This window comes from Haemorhous mexicanus, chromosome 1, assembly GCF_027477595.1.
Source record: "Haemorhous mexicanus isolate bHaeMex1 chromosome 1, bHaeMex1.pri, whole genome shotgun sequence".
Taxonomy (NCBI): domain Eukaryota; kingdom Metazoa; phylum Chordata; class Aves; order Passeriformes; family Fringillidae; genus Haemorhous; species Haemorhous mexicanus.
The window spans coordinates 83,964,085-83,976,928 of NC_082341.1; the positions used below are offsets into that span (position 1 = coordinate 83,964,085).

A 12,844-nucleotide genomic window follows, 5' to 3' on the forward strand; every position below is an offset into this window, starting at 1 on the left:
CAGCCCCTCACTCCTGTGCCATTCAATATCTAAGGTGCCATTCAGTAAGTTCAACCCTTAAAATGGACACACAAGCAATGCTCTGTGATTCTGCCATTTCCTTTATCTGACTTTGTAATTTTTCAAAAGAACCTTCTCAAGATGTTCCGTATCTTTAGACACTGCTAAAAAATCCTATTCATTCTATTTCTGCCAATATTCTAGATTTCCTGAAAAGTTGGGAGAGAAGAGGGAAGGAAAAGGAAAGGAAAAAGAGGGGCAAGAAACATGCCAATACTACTTTTGCTTCCAGGTGCAGGAAAGTCAGCTTTAATTTAGAAGCAGCAGGCAAAAAAAAAAAAAAAATTGGCATGATCTTAATAATTTGATTAGTCAACCCTCTTTTAAAAACTGTACTTTAAAAGAGAATTTCAACATTGACCCTGTTTCACAAATTCAGAATAGCATTAAAAAACTACTGAGAAAATAGGCCATAAGCAATGCTCTGGGACAGCATCTTTAGCACAACCACTAGTCCTTGTTACCAGCATAAAAAATGCAAACCTCCTACATGTAACAGCACACAATCTTCACTATTTCTTTTAAATAACAAAGGTATTCTGTAACAAATTCTGTATTTTTGAGGAAAAACAGATACATGGTATTTCTCTAATAGAAGAAAATCAAAAGATGTTAAAAAAAATATTCTCCTTAAGTTTAGAAATTTCAGTAAAACCCACCCTGTACCCTTTTCTAAAAGAAACACTGAATCATAAATCAGTATTATCTAATTACAGAGAAACACAATACAATTAAGAAATACACAACTTTTACTGCAAGCCTTTTCCATCTCCATGATTGCTGTATCTCAGAAGTCTTCCTCATTCAATGTCACTGAAAGAAACTTCCTCCTCAGGTAACTCACACAGTGATGTTTGCTGGAGTTATTTGAGCTTTGGGCTTTGCACCATGCAGTTATAAATTTAATAACAACCTGCAACAATTTTTTGTGGTTCTAAGATATCATAATTAAGCTCACATGCTTAACTAAGGATTTACCACGAAATCATCCAAATGTTTTAATTTTTTCTGAGGACTGATAAAGAAGAGGAGAAATGCACGGACACCAACTGTATGTCTGTCAAATGAACATACACAATCAGAAAAAGACACTCAGCTACCAGTATCCCAAAGGGTGCCATGCAGTGACCTGCAGTATTATCTAAATGGTCAGTGCAACTCCTGGATTGTGGGATGTAAGTCTGAAAATGAATACCTGTAAGAGATATGGGGAAAGCTGAAGCCAGCAGTCAGAAAACCATTGCTTTTCCTGTAATCTCCAAGCACTTTCGAGTGGAACAGAAAACCCTAAGCTGAGAATGCACAGGATATAGTAAGTGCTTTTTCCAAACAAGCCCCAGCCAAAGAAGGTGGTTAAGATTTATCTTTATTATTCTAAAACAAGTAGATTTTTCTTTCATTAATAGTTTTCAAAAAGATGTAAAGCTGATTCTCTGATGCAAAATGTTGACATTTGCATTGTGTTCATCATTTCTATGAGTTTAAAATTGAGTACGTTTGAAAAAGAAGCACTTCTGTTCTTTTTTGTGCTAAAGACTAAAAAATGCAGCTTGCAAGTACTGTAAAACCACCTCTCTCTACTCTGCAAGTACTCTACCACCTCTCTCTCTTTTTCTGTAGAGATTACATGACAGACATTGATTTAACCACTCTTCATAAGAACTCCTGCACAAAATTTTAGTTGATATTTTCCAAGGTTACTTAAATAATCATTGCACAGGTTATATCATAACCTTATTTCCAGGAACCTCACTGGAATGTTTCTTCTTTAAACACATTATTTTATTCTAACTGATCATCCTAATTTTTCCATTTTTTATCGGTTAACTAATAATCACTAGAAAACAACAAAAGTTGTAGCAAGTGATGTGATTCTGATTATGTGTAAATCAAAACAAAACTACAATTCCCCCCAGGAAATAAATAATGATTTGTCTAAAACATTCACTCACATTTTGTATTTATCTTTGAAGATCTAAGCATGACTTGGAATCGAGGAGACAACATGGATGTTTAGAAGTCAGAAAAAGCAGAGGGAAGAGAGCAGGGCTCTGAAGAGAAGCCTAAATTACTTACTTTTACTTTTCCACCTATTTGTACTCCAAATGTCCCTTGTTAGAAAGGCAACCACACACTTCAGTAATTTGCTTTCAGCCGCTTTATTTTGCAGTGGGTGGCTGTACATAAGGGCAACTACTTTCAAAACATCATATTTTCTGTGTCTTCAACTTCAGAAGATTAATTTAGTAATCTGAGAAAGTATTTACCAAGCAATATTATTCCATCAACCAAACTGAACACAACTGGTGAGTTTGCTCATAAATTAAACCACAAACATTTCAGAGACAGGAATGAAAACAATTTCAAAAGAATTATGCAGGAAGATCTAATAAGCATTAAATTGGTGTGCTGCAAATTTTGAGAGATGATGTAATGATGTGATGGAAAAGCTAATTATTCAAAGAACTTCGGAGCTGAAATTTTTCAGTAACCTTTCTGTGGAACATCCTGGACATTTATTCCTTTTGCTGTTATTGTCACTGTGCAAGAAGAAAAAATACAAGCAGTCTCAGGAAGTATTTAGGAAGTGTTCAAGTAAATCTTGGCAAGTCAGTAATTTATTTCTTGATTCACAGATCATTGTGTAACATATTTATTCTGTAACTTCTTTATGTATGTATTACAGGAAAAGATACATGATGTAATGTGAACATACAATTATGTTTGTACAAGTGCAGAAGTTTTTAGTTTATACAGGAACCCCATCTTAAGACAAAAAATCAAGGCACTAAGACAGTCCATTAAGAAACATCTCTAAAAAACCATACACTTCAAAGGCCAGCCTGGTTTGTTATCCTTTAAAAGGTTTCATGTTCCTGTTGAAAAGGTCAATAGAGAAAGTTAACCTTTGTGCGACTACTGACAGAACTTTTGGCAGTAACTTTTTAGTCAAAAACATATGTGTAAAAGGAAGTATTTTGTATTACAAAGATACAGGAAAAGCTCAACATTTAGCTCCAAACATCCTGCAAATATCGTTTTGCTTCTCGAAGCATGGCCAGGCTCTTCATTGCTTCCAATTTGTCAGCTTCCATTTCCATGCTTAAAATGTCTACTATGGCATCACTTACATCATCAGCCATGTGCTTCTTATCTCTGAAAAATAAAAAATAGGGGAGGAAAAGCATGATAGTGTATTTTTCCATTTATCAATAGCTTCAGAGGCAGGACAACAAAGAAAAGAATCATTAAAAAACTCCCAAACAAAAATAGAGCGTTTATATTGAACAGCATGATTCTCAGAGTGTTCCTATAGCTGAGCATTGACATTAACTAGGGTTTCTCTCAATCAAACACCACATAGTTTTCAGCATGCTGTAATTTCTAAGTAAAAAACCTTGCAACACTAGTTGAGCTGGCAGAGAAAAATTGGTTTCTTTAAGGAAGAACTGGACCTGCTGAATGAGTTTTGATTCCTATATCACTACATGGTTCCAATATAAAAAAAAAAAAATCCAAAAGATTGGTACCAAACCCCTCACTTATTAATAATGCTACTTTCAATACAAATAGCTGACATTTATACCTGCAGGAGAACACATTAACATTGGGCCCTATATTCAAACAGTTTGTCCATTTATCAAGAAACTTTCTAAAAATCTTGAACCTCCAGGTAAGTTAGCATTCACAAACAAAACCTCCCACTGTAAAATTTATTACTATGACAGAGCTTTAGCATTCTGGAGCACCTAACCCTGGAACACAGAAGACTGCTATTGCCTCACAGATGAGCAGTTTCTCATCACATCTATTCACACATATCATTTTCTAAAGAGAAAGCAATTGGCTTGAAATCTCTATAATTTAATTGACTACTGAACAAAAAAAGGAAAATAAATAATAAGCCACTAAAACAATCAGTGGAACTGTGTGGTTACAAGCTGCATTTCAAAATTATACTGGAAAACAGTGGACACAGGGATGACAGTCTAGCTCTCCAGGAAGGCTCTTTCAGCATCACACTGTCCTTTCTTTCAGACAGCTCTAAGTCTTTCCAAAGCCTCAAACATCTGCTATTCTCTTTCTGAACAGTCCATTTCCACTCTACTCACCCACATACATAGAAGTAACCTCTCTCCTTCAGCAGGACTCTGGCAACTTCCTTAGCACAAAGCCTAAGGACATCTTGCACATATTTAGGTGGGGCCACTTCCGCAGTTGAAGAGTCTCTTGAGAAACAAACCTTAAGATGAGTTAAGGTTCCATTTTTAAGAAAACATTGGAGTTCGTCTCTGAAAGGTAATAAAAACCTGTTAGCAATGGCTCAGAGATGAGCATTCCCTCATGAATACAAAATAGATGTTAAATAGTGGACTTGCTTGAACAAATAGTCTCGATCCTGATGCCGGCAACCAAAAAACAGCCATGTTTCTCCAAATTCCCAGTCTGTGTGTTCTTCTCTGAGCTTCTGCCTAAAGAGAAAAAAAATCCAATCCTTTTTTATCAAGTGCAGAATCTGAAACATATATAACCTAATTTTCATTTAAAGTAATATTTTACAATACCTCTGGATTGGCGGAAACGTAAAATGATTTAGGTAAATCAAAGTCAAACCCTCATTTGCTTTTCTTGACTACTCACTTTCAGACTAGCTAAGATAATCAACTTCAATTTTTTTTTTTTTTTTGCCACAGTTTCATATTGGAATAGTCAAGACTGACACATCCATATATATAACATAATACCAATAAAAATAATCCTGACTGCTGAATAAGGTAATTACTACCTTTTATCCTTCATTGGAAGCTATGTAAAACCACCTGGGAAAACTCAGCAGTTTTAGAAAGCTTTCCATTTAGCTGTAGATACCTGCTAGATAATATGAACATCAATTTATTAACTACCACATAATCAAAAAAATTATTTCATTTTCCTGAAATAATGCTGGAAGTAGTATTTTAAAGGAGTATTAGCTGCCATTTTCTAGTTGCACCAAGAGAGAGATATTTCATTTATACTTTAAAATAAAATGAAAGTACTTTTGAGAGGTAAAGGTATATTTGAGAATCAAAATTAAGGCGTACACAATGATTTGGCTAAAGCAAAGCATGGAGTTAGAAACACCATGTCAAAATTTCACTTTTCTCTCAAATGAAATGTTTTGAAAATTGCTATAGGACCTAAGAAACTCCATTACCTTGCTGGAACTAATGAGTCACACTGGAATATGTACTGGTTACATTTAAAACTTAGAACCATTCCCACCCAAATACTTCACTCTTCCTGTTCTTCTTTTCCTCAGCATGATTAAGGTTTTACATATTCTTGGTGGCATGCTGTCACTTTTTGAACAAACATCTCTTTGCCTTGCAAAATTACATTGCTGTAGCTGGAGAGGGAAAATAAGGAGATCCACCTTCCCTTGCACACAAAGTCCCAAACACCGAGACTACTGCTGAGTTGAAGGTTCTGGTGCCAAGCTCCTTATCTTAAATCACCAAAATGTAAACCACACAGAAACAAGAGAATATGGGAGAAAACTTGACATTCACCATGCCTTTTAATATAGATGCCATTTCTCAAGGAAGTGGATTAAATAACAAACTTAAGCAAATCAACAAATTATAAAAAACTATCATACTCTTACAGGCCTTCCACCAGCAACACAAACAGATAAAGCATTTAATTACTTATTACTATTTCTGCAATTCACCCAACTTTTCACATATCTACTATAAATAGTAAATACAGTCAGACGAAAATGTAAGTTTTACTACTTTGAAAAACAAATAAATACATGAAAAATGCTTGTTTAAAATTATTAAGACTGTTTATAATCAGCATATCACCATTACAAAAAGGGAAAAAAATTAACTGCATTTATACTCAAACCCCTCAGGCTGTATTTCTCCTCAGCATAAAAAGGTTGCTCTCCAGATAACAACTTGGTACATACCTATGTTGTAGGAAACCAATAAATGGTGCAATTCCTGTTCCTGGACCAACCATAATGAACGGCACAGATGGGTCTGCAGGTAAGTGGAAAGCATTGTTTGGACGAGGAAAAATAGAGACCTAAAATAAAATCAGGTAAAATATAATTGAAGGGTATTCTTAAGCAGTAAAAACACCATGACATTTTTAGAACCTTCAGGATATTTACACAGCATATGTACCCACACACCCTTCCAAATCCTGAGCTTCAGAGTTCATCTTTAATGCCACACAGACATTTAGAATAAAATCTCAGAGAAGTCTCTGGAGGAAAAAAAAAAAACCAAAAAAAACCAAAACCACACCATATTTACAAACCTATTAATCCACCTGGAGGAAAACTGGGACAAACTACACAGACATGAGTTGCTGAATATGAAAACTGATTGCACCACAGATTTGGGAAATACTGTTACAGAATGCACAGAAAGTTTGCAGTTGGCATTCAAAGGGAAGTAAAGCTAGTTTATTGCTAACAAAGGCAACTCAACCTTTTTTCATATTGTGGGAGGTCAGGATTTGTTTATAGTGAATTGAAGCCTACTGGTAAAGAGCCTGCTTTCTTAATTTTCATAAAAGTTTGACATGATTTTCAAAAGTGCACATGGGTGAGGGGAGGCACATAACAGCTCTAAGATCTTGGAAAATGTCTTATATAATCCCAGTGATAAACAGTAATTCTAATTTTCATATCTGTGTCAGAAAGGAAGTCATATTTTCATACAAGCTCCATACCTATCCTCTGAGACATGGCCAACAAAATCTTTAGAAAACAAGAGATGACTATTTTTAATTCTGAAAGATTATTCAAGATTCAGGAGCAGCCACAGCAGAGCTTCATACATTAAAGTTATAAGCAAATATCTAATTTGTTTTGCACTTTAATTATGAAAGTATTTCAATTTACATTCAAGTTTAACGAAAGAGAAGGACAGTAGACCAAGTTATTTAAACTTTGCTGTGTAAATCTGAAAGGTTTAGCACTGCTAATTTTTTTATAGCTTAATTCACTACAGATATAACAATGCTAAAGAGCGTTATTTTCCTAGTGTCATGATGATAAAAAAATAGAATAATTCTTGCTGGTGGGGAATGATACTTTATATATATATATATATATATATACACATATATATACACACTTCACACCACACTTGAGTTAGGAGAATATTTACCCTATTAATGATTCCAAATTGGTCATTCTTTCAAAACAGACTGCAAATGGTAAACACATTTATACTGTAAAGTGTATTCAATTAATCTAATATATTTTTTGCATAAGATCACACTCATCTGTTTTGTGTGGTTATTCCATATATTTCTGCTATCTGTGTGCATTGCTGCCCATTTATCTATGCTGAATTCTAGCTTGTGCAGTAGACAAAATAGTTTCTAAACTTTATTCAGACTCATTTTGTAATATATTTTTTTCTTTTTAGCCACCTCTTTTTCTTGTTTGATCCTAATGAATTTCAAATAAATTATATTTTAAATAGAGCAGACATGAACACTGGAATAAGATATATGATGTACATATTAATCTTTGCATTAGTTTTAAAAAAATGAAAATAATTTGTATGGTGTTTTTCCCCATTTTGTCTGACTGACACCTTGAATTATTGGCACAGTTTCTTTCAACCAAATTCTATTCTTGTTTCCATTTTTCATAATCAAATATAGATTAGGCTGCCAGTAGTTCCTTTAGAGAAAAAATATGTATATCACGCATATCAATTATATAGTAGAATTCCTATTTTCTCATAGTTAGCTTAGACCTAGTGACTTTGAGATCCATTAATTACACAGAATCTCTTCCACAAAATGAAATGAGGGGAAAAAAAAAAAGTACCTTTGCCTAGTAATATCAACTGAGCCAAACAATCACTGATACATGTCAGAAAAAACCAGAGGACTGTCCCCTCCATCATATTCAATAAATTGGCCTTTGCAAACTCTGGAAGAGTTGAAATGTGAGTTTTACAGTTTCTCCCCTATTACCTGCCACTGGAAATGACCAAGTGCCTCACTCTTGAGATGCAAACAGCCACGACCATTTAATTACACAGTGGTAGTTTAGTCCATGAAAACATCTTTCATGATACCCTTAGAGCTACAGAGGGGTGGAAAACAACTCTGGCCTTTCAGCAATGGGAAATTTCACAATTTAGGTTTGCATAGATATGAAAAATTTAACTTTAGTGTTTAAGAATCAAGTTCTGGACACGTTATACAGAAGTAGGGTAGAACTACAAAATTAAGGTTATATGCTGCCAAACCACATGCACTACATCACAGCAGTGAACAAAGAAGCCTGCAGTTGTTTCAGACATGCAGAGAATTAACAGTTAATGACTTTAGAGCTAATATTCATACCTTTTCAGTTGAAAAGCTTTCTCCTTTTGTACCCTGAGAGTTTTTACTGGCATGCAGTAGAGGTGCAACTAACTCAGCAAGCCACCCTGTGCATACTCCTTTCCGTGAGACTGGTCTAGAGGGACCGGCAGGGAACTCCACAACATTAAATACAAAGCACAGCCTTCCTGGCTGATATAAGTTTGAACTGCAAAGACAAAAATATTAAAAACCAACCTAAAACTTCAGAGATAGCTGTAAAATCTTGCAGCAGGTCCCTTTGCAGCACAAACTATTTCAATTGAATCAAGATTCTCAATGTTCAGCTAACTGCATAATATTTACATTTAGTTGGAAACTGTTTCAAGGCTGGACTCAAAGGCCAGTGTCTACAGAAGGGAATCCCAATTCCTACCAGATTTACCTCTGTGTGAGCTTGTTCTTGAGAGCTTTACCAAAGTCTTGCCACACACTCAAAAAAGTGTTCTTTGAAATAGTCAATGCTTTTTCCAATAAGGTCATGACTAGGTTTTCTCCTTCACTCCTCTCCTTCCTCAGATTCTAACATACACAAACATATTTGAGAAAAACCCCATACCTAAATAACTAAGATAAAATTTGAATATTTCATTACCTTGAGACAGAGTAGGATCTGGCTTGTAATTTAGGAAGATGTTCTGAAGAACAGGAAAAAAAAAAGTATCACTTATTTGATTCACCCCAATGAAGATATCGTATAATGAGTGTTTACACTACAACAGATTACAAGGTATTTTAATTTAATTGTAGTTTTATTTAGTAACATTCAGTGTTTGTGATTCAGAAACAAGCAATTAAGACCTGAACTCTATTTTAAATGGGTTTTGGACTTGGTGGAACACCAATTAGAGGTCCTATACAATGAGACCATAACACTTAATTTATGGGGTTCTTGGTCAAACAAAGTGACTGTAAGGTGTATAGAAGAGCTGCTAGTTGCTTCACCTTAGGTGAGGTGAAGCTTGAAATTTAATTTTCCCCACCTTTCCTCTATGAGCTCAAAAGCTTTCACAATAGAGATTGCTTTATTGAATGTTTCCTACACACAATGTCCTAGAGGCAGATGTGCCAGCTCAGGTTCAAACCACTGATTGCGCGCAAAGTTTTGAATCTCAGCTGAAAAGACAAGACACAGGAGCTCACTGGGCATTTTTTGAACAAGCAAGCCCCTATATATATATATATATCACACACACATTTACATCTATTTATGTATGTACATAAGCAGAACTACTCTTTTTGTCAGTAAACGCACACCCTGACATATTTTAAAGGTGCTCTACATAAGATAGTTGCTAGGTGGAGTTAAGAAAAGGTAGTGCAGTGAAATTACTTAAACAAGACACTAAACCCTTTCAGCAATTTTGGGTAAAGGTGGACAAAATGACTGCAAGAACACAGAAAGCAATTTCTTTGACTCATATTATGAAACATATTAAGAAACTCTGGATTTTAATGTGAAAAATAACTGCCAGCAATTTCATATGTATTTGACATGGTTACAGTTGCAGTCCCATCCTTTCAGTATTTTATATCAGGAACGCTGTGAGTGTGTTAGACATTGCATAAATACAGATATTCTGTTTTAACAGATAGAAGTGCAAGAAAAGACAATGTAGGCAGAGAAATTAGGAGTTGCAAAAATATGTCTTTTTTAATTGTAAGCAATTGATGAACTGATTCATAAAGACCCTAATCCTTCAAGCACCTTATGCTTCCTTTTTATGTACAGGAGTGATGCAGAGTCAAAGCATTGGTATGAACCTAAATGTTTGCAGAAAGAAAGCCCAAGTTCTATGAACTGTAGAACAGAGCTTTTTTCCCCAACAAGAATTTCAGCTTGATCACTATAGAAACTATATTCCTAAAGCATTTAACTGAACTGTTACTCCCCTTTCTTGGAAAATTGAACATTTAACCTGACACATTTTCAGAAACCAAATCTAATTAAATCTAAATCAGTCTTTTACCAATTAGCAGGCTAAGTGAAGGCTTGCAGCTTGGAAAAGCATGAAGTAAATCCAGGAGGCAAACATTAGAATCTCTAATAAAGTGAGTATAATCAGAGGCTCCTTGTCTGCTGCAAAGCTCCTGAAGCCTCCGTTTTTCTCTAGCATCACTGGTACACTCTACAAGAGCTCGCAAAAATGCCTGTAAGGAAGAAAGGAAAGAGTGAAGGGTAAAAAACTTGTCTATTTGGGAAAATAATCACAAAACTGGGAAAAACTTGGGTGCCTGGGGACACGAATTAGGTTAATACACTTTATGTATTTTTTTTTTGATTGCTCTTCTAATGTCTGCAACAAGTTGGCACATCAGAAAATCCTACTTAGCCTGGGTGAGGAAGAGACAAAAAACAGGCACAAGCCATTTCCCCCCACAATTCCAGATTTTTAAAAGGTGTTCTTATTGCCCCTATTTACAATTTAGTTAGGCAGCTCCATAACCCAATTCAAGACAAAACACCATTAGCTAGGGTACAGAAGCCAGGAAATGAGTAACAAAAATGTTAGAAGAGGTATGACTATAAATAAAGTATGGTATTAAATGAGTCATGTTAATGTGGTTGTGGTGTTTTATTCTATACTTTATGCCTACGCACTGATAGTGTAAACTTTTCTTAAAGGAAAATTATATTGAGCATTGTAAGATAAAGTGAAGATCAGATGTAAGTAGTTACCAGGTTTTTTTTAAAAAAAGAAAGATGGAAATAGACACAGTGCATAAAAGAAAAGCGACAGAAAACACCAAATGCAATTAGATGACACTTCTACACAAAGGAATACTTGGAAAATAATGTGTGCTCAACCATAGAGCTTCCAGACAACAGTTTTGAGTATGGAGTCACATAAAGCACATTTCAGGCTGAAGACTTAATACAGCAGACAGGTTATAAAAATTGGCTTCAATGATATTCCCCAGCCAGTACTCTCTGCCTACTCTAATTGCTGAGACAAATTTTCAAAAATATTAAATGCAGTTTTGAAAAGGTTGGAACAACAGGAATATTCTCTTCTGCTGCAAAATCCACTAAATTGAGTAAAAAGGTCCTCCCAAAAACTGATTTCCCTCAGAGACCTAACCACACAATCGTTTAGCCTCATCTTTCAAATAAAGTTATCTTTAAAATATGTTTTGACAATACCAGAAATACAAATGCATTTTCAGTTAGAAGCTTTGATTTTTTTTTAAATGCACAAAATGAAAGGAAAATAATATATACAGGTTGTGAGAACAAATACTGAAAAAGCAAAAATCTTCCTTTGAATTCTGCTATGTTACTGAAATGTTAAAGAAGAGCTTTAAAATTTCACAGATTTCACTGTGAGTTGGAAGGGCCCACAAGGATCATCAGCTCCAGCTCTTAAGTGAATGGCCCATACAGGGTTACTAGCACCATGCTCTGACTAACTGAGCTATTGTAAAGGACACTGTGGTACATTTGCATACAGCAACATGTGTATTTTAGCAACAGAACTTGACAGATGTGGCTCCCTCTGATTAAAAAGACTGTTTACTTTAAAATGACTATGGGGCTAGGTTCAATCAGCCTTCCCAGTTATCTGGCACCAAGTCATCTAATACTTTTCTGCTTTCTTCCAGACTAGTCATGAATCAAGATTCTGCAGAACAGGAATGTCTGCAAGATAAACTACCAGAAGTGACTTTTCTTAGAGTAAAGTACAAACAGTAGCATACAAACTGACAATCCTTATTCACCAAGTGATACCATAACTACACACAAAGCAAGGACAGATCTGTAAGAGACCAGATAGCATAGAATTACTGATTTCTCTTTAGAAGAAAAAACACATAAACACCTTTTTAGGAATTGCTCTTATTTCCAGACACCAGGTTAGAATGAATTTGAGAGTGCTTCTTTCAGGGATGTGTTGTGGACGAACTGCTCCTAGTTCAGTGGGAGAACAAAACACAAAAACAAAGTAAAATGTGCATCTATGAATATACAGAAGTGGCATCTCATACTTAATGGACAACTTGGGCAGCCCTCAAAGGTGCAGGGAATCTAACGGTGAGAGCTGATTTACCTATAAACCAGAACAACAAAGAGCCCTACATCACCTTGTGGAAATAAAGGCACAACTCAGCAGCACCATTAAGACCCCACCTGCAGTACAAGAAAGGAGTAATTCAGGGAGGTCCAGCCGGCAGTACACAGGCATGCTGTGAACCTGAAGCCACTCCTTCTGAAGTATGACACATAAGACTCAGCAGAACACGTCCATAGACCTACAAGTCCATTGAAAGGCACCTTGCAACAGCACTAAGGTTTGTCCTTGAGGAGTGCAGGCCTCTTAGGATGTAAAACAGATTGACATGCAGTGTTGTGCAAGGAGATTTTACTTTCAAGTGAGGGATTGTAAGGTTATGTGATTAA

General features: G+C 35.4%; 1 protein-coding gene across 3 annotated transcripts in view; it reads right to left on the reverse strand.

The window, feature by feature from the left end:
* Nucleotides 1-2,200: 2,200 nt before the first annotated feature.
* MTRR (5-methyltetrahydrofolate-homocysteine methyltransferase reductase) overlaps nucleotides 2,201-12,844 on the reverse strand; it is a 28,408-nt gene continuing 17,764 nt past the window's right edge. For all 3 annotated transcript variants that reach the window (XM_059855022.1, XM_059855013.1, XM_059855031.1), the window contains 8 exons: nucleotides 12,267-12,355; nucleotides 10,416-10,596; nucleotides 9,041-9,083; nucleotides 8,428-8,614; nucleotides 6,017-6,135; nucleotides 4,440-4,532; nucleotides 4,173-4,352; nucleotides 2,201-3,216 (listed from right to left, as the gene is read on the reverse strand). In XM_059855022.1, coding sequence (XP_059711005.1) covers nucleotides 3,072-3,216; nucleotides 4,173-4,352; nucleotides 4,440-4,532; nucleotides 6,017-6,135; nucleotides 8,428-8,614; nucleotides 9,041-9,083; nucleotides 10,416-10,596; nucleotides 12,267-12,355 — 1,037 coding nt within the window. In that variant the 3' untranslated portion in view covers nucleotides 2,201-3,071. The remainder of the gene's footprint in view (nucleotides 3,217-4,172; nucleotides 4,353-4,439; nucleotides 4,533-6,016; nucleotides 6,136-8,427; nucleotides 8,615-9,040; nucleotides 9,084-10,415; nucleotides 10,597-12,266; nucleotides 12,356-12,844) is intronic.